The sequence below is a fragment of the Prionailurus viverrinus genome, chromosome E1 (assembly GCF_022837055.1).
Source record: "Prionailurus viverrinus isolate Anna chromosome E1, UM_Priviv_1.0, whole genome shotgun sequence".
NCBI lineage: Eukaryota > Metazoa > Chordata > Mammalia > Carnivora > Felidae > Prionailurus > Prionailurus viverrinus.
Window position 1 is genome coordinate 49,863,872 of NC_062574.1, and position 24,384 is coordinate 49,888,255.

Consider the following 24,384-nt stretch of genomic DNA (forward strand, 5'->3'; position numbering starts at 1 on the left):
TTCTTGATAATACTGTTTATTGTCCATTGACCGAGCGATCACTCAAGAATGATACAAAGCATCGGAGACATGCGCAGTCTGCTTGTCAACGTTCAACAGCTCTTACGTGTTCCCAGCACAGGAAGGTCTCAGACTTCATATTCCAGCAAAAACACATTGCCCAAAAATTAAAAAAAAAAACAAAAAAAACAAAAAAAAACAAAAAAAAACGACAACAACAAAACAAAAACCAAGCAAAAACAAACACAGTCAAACAAAGCTTTTAAATTATGGCAGCAAGTCCGATATTTCTTAATACTTATCAAGCAAAGATTTGAAAATAACTACAATGTAAACTTCATTTTAAATATTTTGAGTTGCTTGAATGCAGACAAGAACGGTGGAAGAAACAAGCAGTGCTTAGAACAGAACACATAAATTAGACAATGCCGAATGGAGAGCCTTCTCGAACTACACACAGGTTGCAATTATTTACTCTGACGGCATTTGAGTGGCTTTGCCTCTCGGCTGCCACTGGGCACTTCATCTTGATTTTTTTTGTTTTGTTTCTGTTTCTGTTTCTGTTTCCCCGCTCAGCATGGCTAGAAGAACCAATGTGTGTGGATTAAGCAGGAAGGCCATGTTTTAGAACCAACCGACTCGAAGATCTTTTACTTTGTCACGACTTGAACCAGAGAACAAAAAGGTAGCAAATGGAAGAAGTGACCGTACTCAAAGAAGGAAACAGACGATCTGAAGGAATCCACCATCAAAGGCTATGCTTTCCATTCTGGGTCAAATGCTTCCACGATGCAGAAACCTTAACCAAAAAAAAAAAAAAAAAAAAAAAAAAAAAAAAAAAAAAAAGTGCAACTCTAACACCTACCAAGGGTAATAAGAAACACAGCACAGGAATGATTACAACTGATGTCAGAAACAAACCCAAGACATTTAAAAAATCAGCAGAAACAGGAGTAAATGTTACATATGATAACACCATACAGGAAGCAAACGGGGGTGGGGTGTTATATTGATGGGAGGGGTCTGGTGTTCTCGTATATACTGCAATCACGTGGACTGGTCCGTTATGACATCTTACAAACTCTCTATCACTGCACAGCATGAAAGCACCCTGGGAACGAGGGCGGATTCCTGGCTATTCTAGTCTGCCCTAGAAAGGGAAGTCATCAGAATCTACGCTGACCAGGTCCCAGCAGGCATGGGACCGACATGCCACTTGGGGCGGGGGGGTGGTCAGGAGTCTTACGGGTGTTTTGGGGTCACCGCAGAACAGAGCAGGCTTAGAACGTGGTGACTTTGGAAGCATTCTGCAGAGGGACCATTCACCGGCCGACAGACTTCGGTTTTAGCGCACGTGTGTGCCGTTCCCCAATTCGCGTGGCCAACTCAGCACGGGTCATCTTGACAACCCAAGGAGGAAGGAAAAGGTTGCCTTTATTGTTACCGAGAGATTTCTGCCTGCGTTAACCCCTATTTTATGGGCAGCAGAAAGCCACGGGTAGGGGACAGGTTTTCTAGTCCCCTACGATGTTTTGTTTTGTTTTGTTTTCCAACTGAGAGCGCCAACGGGACAAACAGAAGTGGAAGTTGGTACAGCTGTCACTTGGGTTCACGTCTTATCTGAGAATTCGTCTTTAGGAGCGTGAGGTGTTGGCCACAGCACCCGGAGGCCCAGCAGGGGACCCACCGAACCCACCCCCGTCCATTTCCCCCTTCCCGGGGAAGACTTCACGGCAGGCCCGGCTAACTTCACTCACAGGAATCCGTGCACAGCCCAGCGAACGTCTGTCTTTGAGGGAGGTCACACCCGCCCGGGAGGGGCTCTGCGGCGTGTGTGTGGGGGGCACAGCCAGCCCGGTGCGCCGGGCGCACGCGACCCCTCGCAAAGCCGACGTGCGCCACTCACCTGTGCGCTCGAGGCCGGGACGAGGAGGGGGAAGCCGGAGGGACTTCGGCCGCCTGGGAGTAAACTGTCAGGGCGGCCGTGAGTCCCCCCCCCCCCCCCCCCCCCCCCGGTGCCTGCCCTCAGGGCAGAATGCGGCAGACTCCCCCAGAGTTGGGGTGTGGGGGGGCGGGCAGGACTGAAGCTGAAGCTTGTCGCCCACGCCGCAAAGGCCCTGGAGCGTGGCTCTCACTGCAATTCTGCTGATCATCAGGGTCAGCGGGGCTCCTGCAGGAGGAAGCCACTGGTCCAGGGCTACTCCTGTACTTATGGGAGCCCGTGATGGGCACCGAGGAGGCCGGGGCACTTGCAAAGGGTGGGGACTGCCACCCTGGGGCCAGAGGCGTGGAGGCTGCAGGAAACGAGGGACATGCCCCTCTCAGGACGAAAGGGACCTGGTAGGCCTGCTACACAGTCTTGCAACGACCCTCGGAAGTTTCTGCAAAACGCACGTTCCCAGGCTCTGCCCTGACCAGGCCTGGGCGACTCCTAAGTGCTGTCTGCTCAGTGTTTGTGACAGTGGCCGGGCCCGTGCGTCCCACTCCCGTCCGCACCCGAGGGTGGGAGGCCGGGACGCACGCCGCCCAGGCTGGCGGATGGAGCGTGGGACCGCAACCACGTTTGTGAAGGGGCAGTGGGGGGGGGGGGGGGGGCGGGAGGAGAATCACACCAATATAGACCCGCTCGGATGACTATTTTATTCATGCTGCTTCCGGGAAGGGATGTCAGAGCTGGACCAGTCTGAACTCTTGGTTGGAGGCTCTTCCGTTGGCCAAAGGGGACGCTGTTGGCCTGCTTACGGGTCCTCGATATCGAGAAATTCCTGCTTGGGGGGCGCCGCTCCGCGGTACCACGCACACGAGCCGTCGCTTCTCTTGATGCAGGCGAAGAACTTGGCCTGGTGTCCGTTGATGTTCTTCTCCGTGACCCAGTCCATCCAGAGACATTCGTCCGGAGACGAGATATAGCACGGGATCATGGGGCAGCGCGTGATCTAGGAAGAGGGCGCGGGGGCGGACTCGGTCGGGGGCCGAGGCCGCGCGAGGTGGCACGTCCAGAACGCAGCCAGCCAACGCGCCCGGCCGAGCAACCGGGACTAGAGTTGAACCTGCCCCGCCAGTGCCCCGCCCCCGCCACTTGCTAAGCAGCTGCAGGCACCTGCCTGAAGCAGGGACAGGGCTGGGGGCGGGGGGGGGGGACCCTCGTGCATGGTGTCTGTGCCCCCAGATGCTGCAGGAGTGTGACCTTCCGGCTTCGGGCTAGCCCCACCCTCCTGGGAGCTTAACAACAACAAAGGGTCTTGCATTTTCCGGAGCGAGGCGCCAGTCAAATAAAAAGGATGCCGCTAGCTTGGGGCGCCTGGGTGGCTCAGTCGGTTGAGCGTCCAACCCTTGGTTTCAGCTCAGGGCACGATCCCACGGTTTCGTGAGTTCAAGCCCCACATCAGGCTCTGCTTGCGAGTCTCATTCTGTCTCCCTCTCTCTCTGCCCCTCCCCTGCTCACGCAGTCTCTGTCTCTGCCCTCCCCCCGCAAAAAAACACTTTAAAAAAAGGATGCTGTCTTGCTCTCAAGCGTGTGTGGGCTTTGAGGGGGTCGGCAAGCAGCATTTTGGTGGAGGAACAAGAGTCTACGACAGGGCAAGGACAGAATTCAGTTTTGAGTTCACGTCGGGCACCGGGGGTTCTGCTCCACGTATGCAAGGCTGCGGGTCGGAATTTGTATTTTGAATGAGCTCAGGAATAGGTTAGCGACGACGGTGTGCCAGTAAGCACTGGGCCAACCGGCTCGGCCCGATCCCTGCTGCTCTCCGGCCCCAGACTCACTTCCGGTGGCAGAGGGGCCCTGGTGCCCGCGGTGTTTCCTGCGCTGGGGCTGGGGGCGGGGGCAGTGGGGTGCAGGGCGGCGGGACGGACGGGATGCAGGCCTGGGGATGTCACCGCGTACAGGTGCATCTGACGTGAGCGCGGCTGCAGCTGTGCTCGGCACAGCCTCTGTGCTGCTTTCAAGAAGGGGGGCTGGGACATTCTTTCCCTGTTCTCCCCACGGAATCCCTCCCCCCGGGAGGCTCTCCTTCCTGGAAGCCATAGGCCAGGTGGCTAGACAGCCCCGACCTCCCACGGATCCCTCTGCAGGGGCACGCCTCGGGGATCTGTCCCCGGCCAGACAGCCTCGCTGGTGGAGAGACCGTGCCTCCCCACGGCCCCGTCCTAAGGACCTCGTGGACTGAGAAGCCAGGGACCAAAGCCCAGCGGTCTCCCTGGAGACGGAGGTGATGAAGTAAAGGCCCAAAAGAAGGCGGCACCGGCTTACCTTGCACTCACAGCCCATCTGGTACCTGTGGTTCAGGCTCTTCTTCTGGGTGGTGCTCAGGGTGTCCCAGGGCACGATGAAGTCACAGAGGGTGATGTGCAGCTTGCCGTTCCCCTCGGCCTTTCCTGGGGACACAGGGATCACCACGCTCAGGGCAAGATACACGTCCTCCTCCTGCCCGTCTCCTGCACCTGAGCGTGGCTGGGGCGCAGGGAACTTTACTACTGACAAATACCGAGTGTCATGGCCTGTGTCGTGTCTCCTCCCAAATCCCTGTGTCGAAGCCCGAACCCCCCAGCACCTCAGGATGTGCATTCGGAGCCTTCCCAGGGGTCATTAAGTTACATGAGGTCACAAGCCCTCCCCCCCCCCATACGAACAGTGTCCTGATAAGAAGAGGTCCAGACAGACGCGCACAGAGGGACGAGCAGGTGAGGCCACGGGGGGCAGGTGGCCCTGCCCACGCCTGGATCTCGGACTCCCAGCCCCCAGGTCTGCGAGGAAACCAATCCCTGTTGGGGAAGCGGCCTCACGGCAGCCCCAGTGGGCTACTCCACCGTGGGTCGCTTGCTCTGAGTATAAAAGGGACATGTGCTCGCCGTGGAGCACAGAACAGCACAACGGGGAAAAAACCTCCCGTTTCCATCACAGCTAACGCTTTGACGCATTTCCTTCCAATATCCTTTCGTGCCCATGGATGTGCGCAGAAAAAATCACGCCGCATGCAGACCATACTGTTTCCTGCTTGTTTGTTTGGTTTTTTTCAGACGTTTCCTCCATCTGATGAGGAACCGGTCTACCTGTCTGGGTTTTTCTACCACGAATGGCAAAACCTTGGAATCTCACGGAATTGGGAATCCGCTCCAAATTCCCTTCCCCGGGGCGGGGGGGGGGGGGGGGGGGGGGGAGGATGAGGCACTCTTTGTGTCTCAAACCTCAGGCTCTTGGTTCTGCCCCTCCCTTCCTCTGCTGAAGAGGTCACGCTGGGGACGGCCTTGGCCTTAGCCAAGCAGGAGACAAAGGCAGGCAAGCGAATTCTGGCGAATGACAGAACGTAAGGAGGGCTCGGGAGGTCGTTTCAAGTCCCAGCCCTGTGACCGCAATGGCATCGCGTCAGGACGCACAGGTGCCCGGCGACGAGCGGCGGAGCCTGGCAGAGGGCAGGGGGAGGCTCCCCGGGGGGCAGACGGGAGCCTCGGGGGGCACCCTGGGCACACCGCACTCGGCAAAGCTCCGGTACATCCAACGTAACGACCTCAGGCACAGCACTGGGGGCGGAGAGAACCCGCTGACAGACACGTAGTTGAGTGACTAACGCGGCTTGTCGACTGCGGCGAGTAAATGCCACCGCGATCTCTGGCCAGGGGAGACACGGGTCGGCTCGCCCGAGGCTGCGAGCGGCACGGGGACAGCCGGTGCACCAGGCGGGTTGCAGGAGGCGCTCCCTGCACGCGAATTCGGACGCTCTGACCTCTGTTTTGACGGCTCCCCTGACCCTTGGGAACCCTGTTTTCCCTTGTGTCTGTTTGCACTTGACATTCTAGGTGAAGGACAGAATCAACAAGCAGGACTGCCACTGCAGCATTCATTCTGAGTCCCAACAAGTAACAAAGAGAAGTGCTTGGGTGGTTCTAAGTACTTTAAAAATAGGTATCTGGGGCGCCTGGGCGGCTCCGTTGGTCGAGCGTCCGACTTCAGCTCAGGTCATGATCTCGCAGTTCGTGAGTCCGAGCCCTGCATGGGGCTCTGTGCCGACACTGCGGAGCCTGCTTGGTATTCTCTCTCTCTCTCTCTCTCTCTCTCTGCCCCTTTCCTGCTCTTTCTCAAAATAAATAAGCAAACAAAAAAATAAGTGTTTGGCTTTCCCCCCCTACTTTCTAGGAGTCCAGAGCAGCTAAGGAGGGGAGAAACAGAAAGATGGCCAGTAACTTTCATTCCTGTCTCCTGGCTTCTCCTGGCGTGCATGACCCATGCAGGGAGGTACGCCGTGGCCCTCCCCTGGCCCGGCCGGGTCGTTCTTTACAGACAGGCTGGGCCCGTGCTGGCTCTGCCCTCCCAACTTCTACAGGGATGTCTGCTGTCTTGCTTGGCTGGCATCAGCGTCCCACTTCCTGCCGCTTTTTGCCGTCCCTTTTTTTTTTTTTTTTTTTTTTAATGTTTTTATTTCTGAGACAGAGCACCAGTGGGTTAGGGGCAGAGAGAGAAGGAGACACAGCATCGGAAGCAGGCTCCAGCCTCTGAGCTGTCAGCACAGAGCCCGACGCGGGGCTCGAGCTCGTGAACCGCGAGATCACGGCCTGAGCCGAAGTCGGACGCTCAACGGACTGAGCCACCCAGGCGCCCCCATTGTCCGTCTTCCCTGGTGACCTGTTCACCACCAAGTCGAGCTTCCGCCAAGACTAGGGCATGGAAGGACACGCGATGCAATGCAAACTGTCTGTCTTCTGTGGCCCTGGTTACGGGGATACCGGTGACCTCGGACGTCGGGTATAAGGTACAGCAGCATCTCCGGATCTTAAAAGGACACCCTTTCGGTACAGGGACGGGTACCAAGACTTGGGCGGGCACGCGTGATGTGCCCGTCTGTCACATTCTGCTACGTCTGCCTTGGAAAAACACACAGTCCTTTCGGACTGGAGAGGAAGACAGGAATTAATTAAAATTTGTAACTGAGGACCGTACGCTTCCTTTTCCTCTTGGAGGAGAGGACCGCAGAAGAAAATTACAGGGCCCATTCTAGAACAGTTCCCGCACATGAGTGTCTCATGGTGCCCGGCTCAACACGTGAACTTGAATCATCAGCCCGAGAGGAGGTGGGCTGCCTCGGGCCGGCTGAGTTGTCTGCTGCGCCCCGTGATTTCTGGGTGGCCCATCCCGACCCCAGGAGGACGAGATGGAGAGCCTGTGCTCAGAAAGTGAACACCAGACTGGATCCAGAGTTATCTCACCGAGCTGGGGAAGAAGTCAGATGAGCGAGGCCCCCCTGTCAAGGGTGGGCCAGCTGCTGCCAGAAGTGCCTTTTGTGGCTCTCAGGCCATCAGGAAATTGCAAATTAAAAATCAATTAAAAATAAGTAGAGGGGTCCCTGGGGGGCTCCGTCGGTTGAGCGTCCGACTTTGGCTCAGGTCATGAGCTCGCGGTTCGTGAGTTCGAGCCCCGTGTCGGGCTCTGTGCGGACAGCTGGGAGCCTGGAGTTGCTTCGGATTCTGTGTCTCCCTCTCTCTGCCCCTCCCCCACTTGTGTTCTGTCTCTCTCTCCCTCTCTCTGTCTCTCTCTCTCAAAAATAAACAAACATCAAAAATAAATTTTAAAAACCCAGCTTCATTCGGACACAGAAGCCTCTTCCTTTCAGAACAGGGCTGAACAAAATAAGCAGGCTCTCCTATGACGTCCCCCAAAATAACACGAAGTAACCACTAGCAAAAGAACCACCACAAAGCTGCCGTGCGCACCTCGGCTCTCGTTTTGGACCCACGCTTTCCAGGCAGCCACGCGGCTTCCTCGCACTCTTCTCGGTCAGTGGGACGGGGACACGACATGCCAGGGCTCCTGACTGCTGGACAGGATCCACCTTCTGGGCTGTCCCCACTGCCCGTCCTCAGGGAGTAGAGGGCAGTGCCCAGGTCCTCGGAATCGCCGGGCAAGCGGCAGGCCTGACCACAAGGGGCTCCGGGAGAGGACGGTCATGTCCGGAGAGCCCCTGCGTGAGGGAGGGGACCGACCCCGGCTGCTGGGGCTCAGCCCTGCTGTGTGCGTGCTCTGTCTCTCTCTCAAAAATAAACAAACGTTAAGAAAAAATGCTGCTGCCAGGGCCACACCCCGGGAGATTCTGCTTGACCCGGTCTGCGGTGCTCCTTGGGCACCAGGGCTGGTAGCCAACGCCCCCCCCGCCCCAGGAATTCTCACACACGGTGCGGGGAAGGGGCTGCTGGCTTAGAGGCTGGGCAGCGAGACCTCCACAGCCTGGACCCGACCAACGAAACGGCAGAGCGTGAGAGCCCGGCGCGGCCCGGGCGCGGGCGTGCGGAGATGTGCCCAACACCCTCCCCCCCGCCTCCCCGCCCCCCCCCCCCCCCCCCGGCACAGCATCTGCCCAAAAAAGTCTGCACCCTAGACACACCCCAATGTCAAGCGACCAACGAGCCACCAAGCAGAACCTAACAACCGGTGTGGGGAAGCGGGTTCAGGCACACGCCCCCGGACCTGGGCCACGGTGTTCGTCTACTCGGTCTTCCTCATCTGTCCAATGGGGATCATGGCAGTGCCTTCCTCATAAGGGGTCGTAAGGATCGGACGGAATCTGCACAAAAAGCTTTTAGAGTCCGCCAGGGCCAGGAAAGGGGCGCCACGATTTCCGGTCGCAGGGAGACGGGGGAGACGTGCGTGAAGCCAGGCCTAGGTCACCTTCCCACCCGGGAGCCCCCACCCGGAGGGGACCCTGGCCCGCCCCCCTTCCAGCAGCTCTGGAAGCTCTGCAGTTCGGGCGGCTGCCTCTAGAGGGCGACGTGAGGAGACGCGGGGTGAGGCGTGTAGGTTAAAGCCCGGCTCCACCCGATGCGGGAGCCTGGAAACCGTGGACCTGTCAGGGCGCCAAGTTCCCGCCACCATGCAAGGTTCTGTCTCCTTTGCCTTCTCTCCAGGGCTTATCTTCCTCATCATAAAAGCAATAGATGTCATTCGTAAAAATGTAGCAAGCATAGGGAAGCATGAAAAAGGAGACACGCCTGAGGCTGACTGTCCCCCTGCACCTGCTGACCTGGGTCTCTAACAGCCGCCCCTGGGCACCCGCACCACGTGTTCTGTGCACCTGCCCGGCCCCGCCGGCCCCTGCGTCGCCGTGACAAGCACAGCCAGGAAGGTCTCCGCTTCGTGATTTTGTCCCCATCCCTCTCTCTCCGATTGACTTTATTTTTCTTATCGGAAAAACAGGAGATGCCGCCAATGTAAAATGGTGCAGCTGCTTTGGAAGACAGTCTGGCAGCCCCTCAAATGCTTAAACGTAGTCACCATATGCCCTGGAATTGTACTCCCACGTATCGGCCCAAGAGAAATGAAAACACCGCCACGCGGACACCCGATCACGGGTGTGGACGGCAGCCTCGTGCCTAAGAGCGCAAAGGTGGAGACAACCCCAGCGTCCACGAAATGACTGGTGAGCGGGCAGACAGACCGCGGTCTGCTCGGCCATAGAAAGCGGACAAGTTCTGATTCATGCTACAACCTGGACGAAGCTGTGAAACGACCCCACGGAGTGAGGGACGTCGCGCACAAAGGACCACGCATATTCTGTGACTCCATTCAGAGGCCTCTGAAACAGGGAAACCCACGGAGTCATGAAGTAGACTGGGGGGTGCTGCAGCTGGGGGAGGAGCGTGGGGGGGGGGCGGCCAGCAAGGTAGAACAGTGAAAGGGTACGGAGTTCTCTCCGACGGTGGCCGTGGTTGCCCATCCCGATGATGGAGGTATCACACCAGTGAATGACTCCCCTTGAACGGTGAATTGCGTGGTGTGTGAGTTCTAGCTCAAGAAAACCTAAACTGTAATAGATGCTCATAAGAAAACATTTAGGGGACTCCTGGGTGGCTCAGTCGGTTGAGCACCTGACTTTGGCCCGGGTCACGATCTCGCAGTCTGTGAGGTCGAACCCCACGTCCGGGCTCTGTGCTGACAGTGCGGAAGCCTGCTTGGGATTCTCTCTCTCTCCCCCCCCGCCCCTCTCTGCCCTTCCCCAGCTCGTGTTCTCTCTCTCTCTCAAAATACGTAAATAAACTTAAAAAAAAAAAAAAAAGAAAGAAAAAAAAGGAAAAAGACAGGATGAGCGGAGTCGCTGCACAGGTCGAGGACCTCATAACATCAGCAGTTTTAACACAAGGTCTCAACCCCTCTCCACCTCCCGCCCAGCCACGGGTGCCTCCGGCATCTCGCGCATGACTCCCCCTCAGGAGCAAAACGCAAACCCTCTCACCTCCTGGTGTCTGCCCGACCGCAGATTCCCCGTGGACACTGGTTTACTATGTCTCCCCATGAAGCCACACCGGGTCCCCCGTTCTGGGGGGCAGGTGAGAATCCACCAGGAATTCGCAGTCGGGAAAGGGCAGGGAAGCCCAGAGACCTCGGGACGGCCTCTCGGCGTCGGGACCCGGGACTCTGTCCCGCCTCGTGGTTTCGCCAGGTCCCACCCTGGAGACGCGGCCCTGGACGGTCCCTGACAACGTTCCAGGGCATATCCACACACACACCTGCAATGAGATATTCCTTCTTCCCTCCGATGTCCAGAGACACCCCGCACACAGCAGAGGAAGGAGCCGTGTAGATAAACTCTATGTCCTTGTCAGGTCCTTTGAACATCTGGAAAGGCAAGGATAAGGAAACGTGAGGAGAGCCGGTCCGCACAGCTCACAAGGTCCGGGTCCCACGCGTAACATCCCGGGGAGGGGCCGCCCGACCTGCACCTGTGGTGCAGCATGGGAAAGGGGGGGCAGAAGGTTCTAGTGAGCTAGAAGGTGACCGTTCCCGCTGTAGACTGATTCTCTGGAGACACTCCTCACGTACTGTGGCAGCTATCAGCACGCTGGGCACGACTCTTGTCACCTGGAGGAAACCGTCTCAGACGCCCGACTCTCCCTACCACCGACAAGGTCATTTCAGAATCTCCGGGGAGAGGCCCGTGTATCTCCAGGTGGTTCTCACCCGTCGTGGAGGGACACCCCCCTGTGCACTGCCAGGAATTTGGGTCAAGCGTGGGCTGCTTGATGGGGCCCCGGGGCGGGACTGCACCCTTGCAAGAGGATGCGACTCCCCGGGGCCAGTGGGGTTTGACTTCTCGCCTGCGGATCTACTGAGTGACCTACTGAACGCGCCTGCAGCCCACGTGGAGGGGTGCACTGTTCCCCGGGAGGAGGTGACACAGGCAGAACCCACCAGAGCCAGGGGTTCCTGTGGCCCCACCGGGGGTGGTGACAGGCAGGGACGTGAGTGTGCACTGAGGATGGTCCCCCACCCCAGCCGTGGGGCGCAGCCCAGGGGGCGCCCTCGGGCTTCGGGCACCTCATCGGGATTTTGCTGGGCCTAAATCAGACTCAACGGCGTTGGTTTTGGGGGACAGGATGGGCGGGGAGGAGGGGCTTTCAACAAGCGAACCCCAATGGAGTAGGGTCATCTCAATGTCATGATAAACCGGCTTTGAGACAGCTCGTCCCACCCACGCCAGGAAAGGTTAGGCCGATGGTGACGACAGCATGCTCTATTCATCACCAAAGGGCAAGAATTGTCCTTTGGTGTCGACACCGGCCTTTTCACGATGCCTCGATGAGGTCTCAGGAACAGAGACGCTCTCTCTCCAGCTCATAGCACACGCCCTCTTAGCTGCCACAGATGCAGCGAATAAGCATTTCATTGACCTTCGGATAACGTTTCCGGCTAAAAATAACATTTTTGTAACGAAGTTAAACACGCACGGCTACAACTCCCACCTTGATGAAGCCCTTTCTCCAGCTACAGCCTAGAATCTCCTTCTCTCCTGTGGACCGAGTTAGCTACTGTTGCCAACGATCAGGATCACGGTCCTCCAGGGCTGGTCCTGTCTTTCCAAGCCCCGCCCTCTGCCCCGTCTCCCCTCAAATACGGGCTCCTTGCCCTTGGACACGAACACACGTTCCGAAAAAACTAACGCGTTGCCCCCCGCCCCCCGCATCTGTCCGCCCCTCTGCCACCCGGCCGATGTTCCTCTCCGTCACCGGCCGGGCTACGGGCTCCATCCTTCCTTCGCGTTCCCTTGCAAGAAGCTGGCTCCCACCACACCTGCCCGGAGGACTCCTTCCTTCCTCTTAGAATTTAAAGCTCACCAGGCAAGACTAGAGCCCACAGCACAGCGTGGGGGAAAATGAGGCCTCCCAGACGCAACGACCGAGGTCCCCCGGCTTCGAACCTCGCCCTAGCTCAGCCGAGGACAGGCACCCGTGGAATGGTCCATAGAAACTCTGGCACACTTGCTGGTAACGCTGAGGGCCTGCCCCGAATTTACGACCCATCACAAGGAAGACGACACATTTTTGAAGTAACCCAGTCGACGGGAACGCAGCAGGTCCACACGACTTTTCAGGCATTTACGCGCAAGGAAATCAGATCGACTTGTGGCTCGAAGCCCTTAGGTCCGCTCCACGGGGGCCGCGCTCCATTCCCCGAGACCCCGGGACACCTCCTCATGGTTTCCCGCCTCTGGGGGGGGGGGGCCCAACCTTGCTCCCAACCTTCCCGCTGCTCTGCCCAGTGGGGCAGCCTGGTGACAGTCTCCCTTACCTTTATCTGCTTGATCTCATACTGAATCCGCTTGATGGGGTTGCCGTAGATGTCGTTCCCGGAGTCTACTTCCTTCACGCTGACCGCTTTGGCCCTAATCACTGCAAAATAAAGACACAGAGGTGAGGAGAGTCCCCCCCCTGTGCCGTCCTGGCTCCGAGCAGGGGCGAGGGGCTGCAGGGAGGCGGGAGGCAGGGGGCAAGATGACCCCAGCCCTTAGCATGGCACCAGACACCCTCACGAGCTCAGCGGGGAGGGTCAAGAGGTAAAGCCCTAAGAGCCCCCTTCTGGTCCCAAGAATCGGTCCACGGGAGCCAGAAGCAGAAACCCGATCTCTCGCGACCAGCGGGGTTACTGGTAGGCACCGATGGGGACAAAGCGCTTTGTTGAGGTCACGCCTGAGTGCTCTGGGGCTTTTGCAAATTCTCTCCACTGTGTATGCAGGTGGCTGGGGAAGCAGATAAGCAAATTAACTGGCCCGCAATCATCATCGTGCAGCTAAGACGGGGAGCCTCCTACCACCCAGCCTCCGTCCGCAGCCTACTGGCAAACAGGCTTTTTTTTCCAGGCTGAAGGCAGGGGAGTAACAGCCTCCCCAAGAGGCCTCGTCGTGTTTAGGATTGGGCGGGGCCGGGGGGGGGGGGGCTTCGATCTTTAGAGTCTATCCCGCTACGCCTAATCTGTCCCAAAAGTGTCCCTGAAAGATGTCCTGTGGCTGACTCTCTGTGATAACGACACAGGTTCTATAGGGAGCACGACAGAGGAAGGGTCAGAGCGCTTTACCCGCCAAAGGGTATCGAACCGGGTGAGGAGGCAGTCACGGGCACCCCGGCCGACGTACGGGGCCGCTGCCACGGAAGGAAAATGACCCCAGACTGGGACACAAGGTGAAGGAGACGGAAGAGGCCGGGCTGGGAAGGTTCTGGAGTGTTTGCAAGAGCCCGAGGCTGCTCGTGGGCCATGCCCCCCCCACAGCCTCCTCCTAGCAAGGCAGGCAGACCCCGGGCCCCAGCCCGTGCCCCGACAAGGTGAGGTGGGCAGTTCCCGTGTCATTTGGGCAGAGCCCCCCCTTTCCCCATTTTGACCCCTATCAGCTGGTGGCACGGCCTGTTTTAAGAGCTTTAAATGCTTTGGCCTCCACAACTCAGCTGTGCAGGGTCACCCGTTAATGGGATGTGAGCAAGACAGAGAAAGAAGGAACAGACAGAACCGGGCTCCGAGGCGCCTCTGTTCTCCACCCGCGGGTGGGCAGCTCGGATCTCGGGACTCCCTGGCCAGGGTGGTCTTCCCCACGGAGCCCGGAGGCCCAGGCACATGGACCCCCCGTCTGTGCCCACCCCCCGGATCCCAGCCTGGCACCAGGGACCAGCGCCCCCACCCCACCCAGGCCCAAACCCCGTTCATGTGTCTTCTGTTGCAGCTGAGTCATGACCGGCCAAGGCCACGGGTTCCTGTTTTCGGGGCTGAGCCAGGCCCCAACCTGCAAACCCACATCTAGGAAATGCTACCCAGTGGGCCGCCCAGAACCGAGGGCTCTGCCCTTGGCAACAGGTCAACCTGTTTCCATGGCTCCTCCTGGCCCTGGCATCAGCGGACTTTTTCTAGACGCATCCCTCCTGGCTCAAGTGTCCTCCTCAGCCGCCCACTGCCCTCGTCTAAAACGGGAGACCCTTTGCAACCCGGTACCAGGAGGTATGTATTTTAGTTACCCCCGGCTGCTCCCATCCTGCTGTCCCACCAGCCCATAATAGTCCCTTGAACCCAAACCTGCCCAGGGGTATCCCCACCTCTGCTCCGAATGCCATCTACCCCTCCCCTGCCTGGAAAACTTCTATTCATCCTTAAAGACCCAGATAAAACTGCCCTTTCCTGTCTTGTTCTGGGAAATCCTGTCCTCCCATAGCATGTGGCACATTCCACACTCTCATCCAACCTGTCGTAAACAGCCGTGCACCTGCCTTTCTGATAGGCAGAGGCTACGTTCTCTTTTTTTTATGTCTATTTTTGAGAGCGAGCGAGAGAGCGCGCGTGCGTGCATGAGCGGGGGAGGGTCGGAGAGAGAGGGAGACACAGAAGCAGAAGCAGGCTCCAGGCTTCAGCCTCCGAGCCGTCAGCACAGAGCCCGACGCGGGGCTCGAACCCACGAGCCGTGAGATCATGACCTGAGCCAAAGTCGGACGCTCAACGGACGGAGCCACCCAGGCGCCCCATTTTTTTTTTTTTTTTTTTTTTTTGGCAGAAGCTATGTTCTAGGCCCAGAGCAGTTGGCGCTCACCAGGTATTCGCCAGATGGAAATGAGCTGTACCTGAGAAATCTGGGGAGCCAGGTGAAGTCTGTCTGTGGTCCCTTGTACTACCTGTGTAATCTATACCCTACTGCAACGCCACGTTAAGACGTGTTCATGCAAATCAGGAAACGTACCGGATTAACCCTGTCTCCTCCCGTGACACCGTCACCGGCTGATGATATCAAACGAACCAGAAACATCCAAGGGAAGCCACGGTTCTAGAAACGGCATTGCTGCTGGATTTTACTATAATACACCCAATTCTGCATGCTTTCTGGAACTGCCTTCCAGAAGCCCCGCTACCCCCACACAATGCTCAACCCGAAATAGGTGCTCAAGAAACATCACTCGCTGGCGGGCAGAAGACAAGCAAACGCTACTCTCAGACGGCGAAAAGGTTCCACTGCCTTCCATGCCGTTTTCTCCCAGAAAAACCCCTAAGGCTCGCAGGCAGTCCAAATCCTAATTCAAAAGGGGCAGCGCCGGGCTAGATTGTGTGTCAGCCCCTCCCCCTCCGCGCAGCCTCTGGGAAGTTCCCTGACGTCCCGGAGACACAGCCGCTCACGTCCGCAGCCGAGGTGCCACTGCCGGTACCCGCACTCCCTCCGGGTGCGGTGAGGGCTCGGAAACACGGTGCCCGGGGCCCCACGGACCTCTAGTTCCGGACGACGGAACAGCAAAAGCGCTGTGGCGAAGAATGGCGCGCACGTCCCCACTCTTGCGGGTGACGGGTCTGGAGAGCCACACCTGCTGGCCGCTCGGGTCCACACCGCACATCCCGGTCAGCACGAATCCCAGGGGCCGGTCTGACGCGGCTCCCTGACATGCTCGCTCTGGCCTAGGGCGACAGACTCCACACTTTCCGGTTTCAGATTGTCGGAAAGAAGGCACCGGTTGCATCCAGGGTCCGGGGTCCACTCGCGGGGTCGGACTAGAATGGTAAGTGGCTCCCGGGCTGCCAGCTGCTTGCAGGGAAGCGGGGGGGAGGGGCCCGGAGGAGCTCGGACGGGGCTCGTCCACGCAGCACAAGAACTCAGGTTCTTCGGCGTCTTTGAATTCTGCGTGGGGACCCCCTCTCTCCACTTTGCAAAACAAGAGACAAGGTGAAGGAAAGAAAGAAAATGAAGAGAAGCAATGACCAGTCCTCTGGCGATCTTCTGGGAGTGTCAGCGCCCTCCTGACGTGAAGGAGAGGCGCGACACATACACCTGTCCACGCGGGCTCGAGCCCCAGAGCCGCCAACCTGCTCCGGGCAGCAGGGGCTACTTGGGCTCAGCACTGTAGGTGGGGGAAGGGCACGCGAAAAGCTTTAGTGAATAAATTTATCAGAGCCAGAGGATCCCACAGGCAAGTGGAGGCAGGAGACCTGAGGGGAAACAGGACAGAGGGGCCCCACAGGGCGGGAGGGCTGGAGGGGCACCAAGGTGGGCCCCAGCCAGCTCTGGCTGCCGACCTTTGGACCCTCAGTCTTCTGCCCCCAGCACGAGGCCAGAAACTCAAGAGTCTGGGGTTGGGTTGCATTTCAAGCGAAATCCTAAAAGCATGGGCCTCCTTCTGCTGCCCACGGGAGAAAGGGGGGAGGTGTGGGAGGGCCTTCAAGGAGCACCCAACCCAGGCAAGAAGTCAGACAATGGACAGGAAAACAGAAACGCGCACCCTCGCGGCGGACAGGGAGGAGGCAGAGAACTCTCCAGAACGGCATCTCCCACACCCCAGGCGATGGGCATCTCCAGAGCTCTGGGATGGAGACCACTCTGAGCACAGGACGGGTCCCTCTCAGTCCCAGGCCGCTGAAAGACCAGGGCTGGGGAAAAGCAGAAAAGAATCTGAGAGGAAATTAAAATCCAGGCACGGACACACGTTTGCTGGGCCCAGTGTCCGGCCCTGGGGTGGGTGATCGGCCCACGGCCTGCCCACCCCCCACCAGCGAGGGGTTCTGCTCTGCTGGCCCGCCCTCCGCCGTAGGAACCAGAGGCAGCGGCGGGAACAAGAGGCTTTATAAAGATCCTTGTTCTAACTGCTTTGTGCTAAACAATGATGGCCTCTCCCCAAGCTGCTCGGATTTTGTTTTTTCTTCTTTCCTTTCTGCCGTTAACACAACATCTGGGTTTGAGATCAAGGGTGATACGCTGGCTGATGAATTCACCGCCAGATGTTGGCTACTGGAATGCACAACCGTAGACTTAATTCAAAGCACACGCAACCGCAGAGCCCCTGCCCCCACCCCTCGGGCCACGGACACCACATGATGTCACTTCCCCCGGCTAGCAGCCTGCAAAACCGATCCCTCGCACTCCCAGCCAGATTTGGGATGGAAAAGAGCTGGGCGGGTGGAGAGTCAAGGGCAGAGACGATGATCCCAAGAACACGGGCTGGGTTCAGACTCTGAGAGAGGACGAGCACCCAGGGAAAAGCCAGGGAGGCCAGACTGTCCTGGGAGGGGGGAGGGGGGGCATGGGAGGGACAGCAGGGGGCTTCTGGGAAAACTAGGGTGTCCTCAGCGCACGGCAACGTGGCCTGGGCTGGCCAGGGGGTGTGGCTCACTCGACCAGCTCAGGCAGACATTCATATCATCCCCCCCCGGACTCCACCAACATCTTTTGAGTCCTACTGTGTCCGTGGACGTTCCTGGGAGGCCACGAAGGATACAGCAAGCCGTGCCCATAATCCGTGGTGGGGGGGAGCCAGACCCAGAAGGAGAGCTCTCTTTGCCAAGTCTGTGTATTTTATTCTCACCGGGTCGTCTTTACTATCTTGCCATGGACCTGGCCACCCTGGAGGCATTTCACCTGCTACGTTTACGAACTTATCCTAATAGGACACTTCCCAATGGGGCCTCTCTGCCTGGGCACCGGCTCCCGATTCCGAAGCACGGGTCAAGCTGTGCATATTCAAACGTGACTTCCAGACCTTCGAGGCCTCGTCTCAACAAACTCAACACACGCTAAGCCCCCAGGCCCCGGTTCCGGGCGAGGCCGAGCTTCTGGCGTATGGAAAAACCACGCATTTGCCCAGAAGAGACGTGGGAATCTCGGGGCTCGGAAAAAATACTCCTGTAAATACAAGGTCAAAATCCAGCCCCGGATCATCTGAGCCTCACCAGTGCACTGACTCAGAGCGCCAGGGCTGGCTCAGCATCAGCACAGGCCACGTCCCCTCCCGGCCCAGCCTACTCTCTGTGGCCTCCAGCGTGAACCCGGGAGGGTCGCCCAGGGAGAGCACTGCCCGCAGGGACACGGCTGCTTTGCCCTTCCACCCTGCTCCCAGGCCCGTGGTCCCTCCGGTCAGGGGCATGTTCCCGGGGCCACGCGCCCAGGGGGAGGGAAAGATGGCGTCTCGACTAGATTTGCCAGACGTGTGCCCTGGACCCTCCTGTCCTGTGTCCCCAAGAGCGGGCGGGGCCGCCCTGTGCAGCAGCCGGAACGCAGTCGAGCCAAACCCGCTGCGGGCGCCGGGGTCTGACGGCCGCGGCAATGGCGTGCGGCCGCAGGGGCGAGTGCGGGGAAGGCCACTTCTCACACGGAAATGAGGTCACTGCAGCTGCCAACGCCCTCCGCGGGTCACCTGGTCCCTTTCCTCGTCTCCACGTACAATTACATGCCAACCTCTTCAGAGGAAACCCAGCTGCCACTGACTCCAGGTGGGCTCCACTCCACTGGGGGCTCGGGGACAGCTGCAGGGGCCCTGCCGTCTAGACATTTACACCCTCCAACCGCAGAGCTACCCAAGTCCCCGCCGACACCTGCCGCTACGTCCTGCGGCTGCCGCTTAGGACGAGACTTTCTTACCCCTCTGGGGTGGACGGGCGACACCGGATGGCTGGTCGACCTGGCTGGAGCTCCTTGAAGGTAATGAGCGTGTCTAAAGCCTGGCTGAGGGTAGCCTGGCCCCGGGACACGCCCTGGAGGGGGCCCCTCCATCCCACCTTCAAGGCCAGAGTTGGGAAAGTGAGGGGGTGCCCCCGTCCAGCATCTAAGCCCAGTGGTAACAGCTGTGGCGTTGCCCCACAAAAGCTGTAACAAAATTACTAGGTTTTCGGGGCCCCCAATTGCCGTGGGATTCCCTAACTGCTTGCATGTGACTAAAGCACTTCCGGTGGCTGGTGGGGGGGGCACAGGAAAGACGGTTGTGAACCCCTCCAGTGGGACTGCATTCGCATGGCGAGCAGGGTGGGCGGACCTCACCAGCTGCACGGTGGGGGACAGGGCAGACAGTGACCCAGAAAGGGAACCGTGCTCCCGTGGGCTGCAGGCCTGCTCAGACCCCCCGGGGCTTGAGGCCATGCCCCTCCCCCCAGAACTGCACCACGAGGAAGCGGGGTGTGGTCAGAGAGCCTGGGAGAGGCCACAAGGACATCAAGTGCTGGCTCAGCACCCAGGAGCGTCCACCCCACCTGCCCCTCCGGTCTCACTGTGTGCCCACCCCCCAGCTTTGTAGGTGCCCCTCGGTGGACACGGTGGTGAGGGCTTTCCCCAAACACCTGGCTCTGCCTTCCCTGGTGTCAGTGCCCGGCCCCTCTCGGTCGGCAGTGCAGCAGACTTCCTCCAAGGCCAAGTCTTTTAGGGAACTGAGAAGGGGGAAGAGGCATCATTTCACAATTAAAGGCCTCCCCGTGGTGCCGGGAGGCAACCAGGGGCTTCCTCCACTGAGCAGCAGCACTGGGAGACCAGATGGCACCTTCGGGTCCCTGCAAGCCTCCTCATCCTGGGGTGGGGGTGGTGGTGGCTGACATCCCCAGCTCTGGGGCAGGGCTGTGCCTATCCAGGGTGAGGGCAAGGCTTGGCCGGCGGGACTCAGGCCGGTGCTGGAGATGCCTGCACTCACGACCCCCAGGAGCAGATGCGTCTATGGGGGCCGACGCGTCGGGGAGGGTGACGGGCTGCACGAGAGAGCACAGGAACCAGCAGTGTGGGCCCAGCCCCGGGCCATTCGAGATTCTAGCACATTCGCTTGAGCTGCTGTCCACTGGATGCCCTGTCTCCATGGAGACCAGCACTCCCACCTCCACGGCCCCCTCGGGAGCAGGAGGGAGCCGTCTCTAAGAGCTCATCAGCTGCGCAGAGAAGAGCCTCGGCCCTCGCTGCTCGGCCGCCCTCCCCCCGCCCCCCCAGGACCCTGGCAGGCCCCTGAGTTGCGCCCCGCCACCCTTCCTTCTCCTTGTGAGCCCAGCGGGATCTCATGCCAGAGGCCTTGGTCACGGTTCCCGAAGCCTTGGGCTCAGGCCGTTCCCATTCACGTGCTGCTGAATCACTTGAAAAAAATGCATCCCGATCCTGGGAGGATTTGCTGAGAACAGTGCGGCTTTGTGGAAGGGACTGCTGCTTTGCACTTTCTCCGCCAAGACCCCGAGGAGCAGCCAAGCTCAGCCCCGCAAACCCCAGGCCTGGAGCCCGCAGCGGGGGGCAGCCGCTGGACGGGGCGGGGCAGGAGGCAGAGGGAGCCCAGGGAGGCGCAGAGGGAGCATCTGGCCACCCCCCTGCAATCCCTCCCCATCCGCAGGCTGAGGAAGGGGCACGGAGGGGTTGGGGGCTGGGGCGTCTTCACACTGCCCCTGGCAGGCCGGGACCCCGGGCTAGGCTCTGCTCCGGGCTGCCCCACTTTCAGGGTGAGGGCAGAGGGCTGGGCCCGGGGCTCAGGTCCATCCGCACGGCAGCACCCGCCCCCCTCCCCCTCCTCGAGTAGGGCTGAGGCATGCGGTCTGCGCGCTGACCCCAGCCCACGGCATTTCTCGGGCAGAGACAGGGATCCCAGGGCCTACGCTCCCAGCTTCCAACGTGGGAGAGGACCCAGCAGGTCAGTCCGGTCCTCACAGCTGTCTCCCGCATGCCTGGGACGCGGCCCGGACCGTCCCAGGCACCTCGGAGGCAGGCCACACTAACACATCAACTCCCTACCACGTTACATTTCCCGCTCGTCTGAAGAACTACTACAGGGCAGAGAGGGTCCCCCGGGGCCCCAAGTTTTAAAACATCTTACTTTTCCCCATTATTCTACATTCCTGGGGTTCTGGATGTTATCATGCACCCGCGACCGTGCCCCTGGCTGGGCGGGGGCAGGGACGGTATGAGGACCCTCAGAGCAGCACACACAGAAGGCAGGGTCACAGCCAAAGCCAACGATGCCTGCCGGTGCGGCAAGAGCAGGAGGGGGGGGGGTCATGCCATCACGGGGTGAACCGCCGTTCCCGTCTCTTGTCCCGGCACTGCAGGTCTGCACCTGTCCCGCGGGCAGCGGACCTCAGCCGCGCACACGTGCCGCTCTCCTTCTCCAACCCCCCTGGGCAAACAGGGGCGCCCATCCACCACCCGACCGGCCACGGAGGCCTTCCCGAGTCCCTGTAGTCCGGGGGCGAGGACTCAGACGGGACTGCCAGGAAGCGACCAGATGGCAAAGGTGCTAGTAAATGCGGGAGGAGATGGAAACAGGGAGGCTGCCTCAAAATGTGCGGGCAGGAGCATCAAGCCCACGGAAAGTTCTAGAAAATACAGTGTTCGGAGAGGGAGGACCCAAGAAACGCTTCAGGAGAACGAAGGGGCACAGAGTCATCCGGGAGTCAGGAGTCCTCACTGCTTCTTGGCATGCTCCGTGGGAACCTGCCAGGAGCCCCACACCCTTCCAGGTGGCTCTGTCCCAGGGCCTCTGACACCGCAGTCCAGGTGGGTCAGATCAACAGGGAGCAAAGACAGGGTCTGCCAGGCCCCCAGCCTGCTCTTTAGGCACCTGACATCTTCACAGGGAGTCGGGGGTGGGCTGGAGGGCAGTCTTATTTTCTGCACTACTGGCCCCCAGCTCCTGCAGGACAGGTGGGAAAGGGCAGGGTGTCTCATCCCACTCTCTGGGGACAGTGTAGGCGTGACCGTCCGGGCAGCGACGACCCACCCTCCACCATGTCTCACTGCCTATCTCCTACATCTACTTTTAGCTCAAGTGTAGCTGAGGAGGGGCAGTTCGTCACCTAAAACACACGGGCCACAAATACTACCTTTGAAAGTAGAAACAAAAATCACCCTCTCCAAGGCAGGCTCGTCCATTCATTAGACCGGGGCTTCCAGCTGTCAGAAGACCTCGGTACTCAATGTTTGTGTCCTGTTGTGGCCATGGCTTTAAACCTGGGGATCTCACAGCACCCTCTCCGACCACGGAGAAGCTTCAGGAACAGGCAGGAGCTCCAGGTACCTCATCTTGAAATGTGCAACACTGGGCAACGCAAAGCCAACACCCCTCCCGGCCCGGAGCTTCGTTCTTAACGGTACTGAGCTTAGATCAGATCGTCGAGTTGGCTTTGGGGTCCTGACCCATGACATTCCAGAACCAGGGGACAAAACGATCACACATTTTCTCCACCTAAAGCGGAAAAGCCAGACCGACAACAGAGTCCAAGGAGATGCTTTCAATGAGACGAAAACGCGCGGCAACAGAAGCCTCCTCACCCGAGATACTGAAGATTCGAAAACAACCCAAAAACCTCAGTGGGGTGCTGTTACTGCCCCATCCAGGTGGCGTATTTGGGGGTTCTGTGAGCCGGATGCTCTCCAGGGAAGCCCAGTTCGCCTTTCTCATGTGCCTGGGTCACCCCACATCTCCCTGGGCACACCCCACAGGATGAGGGACGGGGGACAAACCCCAAGTTCACAGGCATGTAGCTAAGAAGGCACAGCGGCCACGAAACGGAAGTAGCACACAGGCAGAAGCCAGTTTTGAGCAAATATTCCAGCCCTGGGCTCACAACCATTCATGACGTCATCCGTGAGGAAATGCACGTTAAAGGGGAAAAGGCCATTCGTGGGCCAGTGATACAAATGCATCACGACCGAAGACGGATGATCCCACTCCGCGCACCTGAGGTCCTGGGGAGGGAGGGGGGACGCACGCACGTCCTTCATACGCCGGTCCAGGGTCACCTAACTATGGCTTGAGGTCCCAATCCACACCCACACCCCCCATTTTTGTAAATAAAGTCTCACCGGAACCCGGCCACGCCCATCCCAGTGTGAGTTGCCTATGGTCGCGTTTGTGGGTCATTGCCACAGACTGGCTGGCTGGCAAAGCCTGAAAAATTTACTGTCCTCTTCTCTGCAGAAAAAGTTTATCCACCCCCGTCCCAGCCCCTAAGTATCTGCAACTGACAGATGAACGCTCCCGCCCCCCGCCGCCCAGGGCAAGGTCTCCAGGGCTGCTGGGTCAGGGGTACAGCCAGGGGTGGGACACTGACCAGCCGGCCAGGTGCCCCGCCACTGCCAGCCCCAGGCGAAGTCGCCAGGCTGGCCCGGTTGCTGGGGACCACTCCCCTTTCCTCCCTCCGCCTCTGTCTTCTCCTCCCTCTCTTCCTGCCTCTCCTCCGCCTCACTCTCACTTCCTGATATTAAAGTTACAAGAACGTATACTAAGCGAGGTCCTGTTAAACGATGTTGGTTTTGTGGGTCTGAAAAAGACTTCAGAGGTTTCAGTGAGATCTCCCCGTTTCGGTCTCGGCCAACGGCTAAGCAACACCACATTGAAACTTCTGAAACTGTGCCTGCTTGACCCTGGATTCCCCTGAAAGTCCAGTGTCTGTCCGGCCAAAACATGCTTCATTCACCTGAGTCTCCGCTGTGCGACCGGCGCGAGCGGGCAGCCCCCACCCGTGGCCAGGCCCGCGGACCGTGCCCCACAGGGGCTGCCGCGGTCGCGCCGGGGAGGCCGCTGTGAAGCGGGGGGTGCCTACTGGCTCCTGAGCGGGTGACGCAGACACAGAGGGCACGGGCTTGGGTACCAACGGTGCATTTATTGCGGGCGGAACTCTCGAGCTTATCACATCCTCTGGAACTCCTGCAAGCGTTTCCTGGCGTCTTCGAGAAACTGCTTGTGCAACTTGTTTTGCTCTTCAATTTGCTGCTGAAGGTCACGGATCATCTGACTGTGCCCGTCATCGTCCGCGAAGCTAGAGGGCCAGGGGGAGGTGGCGTCGCCTTCATACGGCCCTTCCTCGCTCGGGTCTCGGGAGGAGGGGGACTTCAGAAGAGCCACGCACGCCCTTCCCTGTTCTCTGGGCTCCTCCAGCTCAGTCTGGGGGTGGGCTCCCCAGCTCAGCCCCTGGGGTCCCGTCTGCCGACCCGGCCTCCGCCCCGTCTCCGCCCTCCGCCTGGGCCGCGATGCCACGCAGCCAGCTCCGTCTGGCAGGTCTTGTGGGGCAGGGTGACGCGGGCCCCCGGCCAGCGGGTCGAGCCCGGCCGGTGCCCGCCCAGAGCCGGAGCACGGGAGCCGGGTCTCTTCACCGACAGACCCTCCTGCCTGGAGAAACGACGGCTTACTCTCATTCCTAAACGTGAGCTTGGCCAACCTGTGATACTTTGGGTTCTCGAGCTCGCTCAGGAACTTTCTCCAACTGTCTCGGGACGCCGTCTGGCGGGCGTCCACATCCGCGGGTCGCATGGACTCCCTGCCAGGATCCATTTCGGTCTCCACACCTCCCGTCTTCTGGTCTCTTTGGGTCTCGCCTCCGTAGCCTTGCATCCCCGAGAGGCCGTGCTCCCCGCCGGGGTTGTGATCCGCCCCGGGCCTGGGTGC

The 24,384-nt window shown here is 59.4% G+C and overlaps 1 protein-coding gene across 1 annotated transcript in view; it reads right to left on the minus strand.

Annotated features, from left to right (window-relative positions):
- Nucleotides 1-24,384, minus strand: part of TIMP2 (TIMP metallopeptidase inhibitor 2) — a 48,353-nt gene continuing 23,969 nt past the window's right edge. Inside the window, exons 2-5 of the mRNA XM_047833711.1 lie at nt 12,551-12,651; nt 10,492-10,600; nt 4,253-4,377; nt 1-2,936 (exon numbers count right to left, since the gene is read on the minus strand). Of these exons, the coding sequence (XP_047689667.1) occupies nt 2,739-2,936; nt 4,253-4,377; nt 10,492-10,600; nt 12,551-12,651 (533 nt within the window). The 3' untranslated portion in view covers nt 1-2,738. The remainder of the gene's footprint in view (nt 2,937-4,252; nt 4,378-10,491; nt 10,601-12,550; nt 12,652-24,384) is intronic.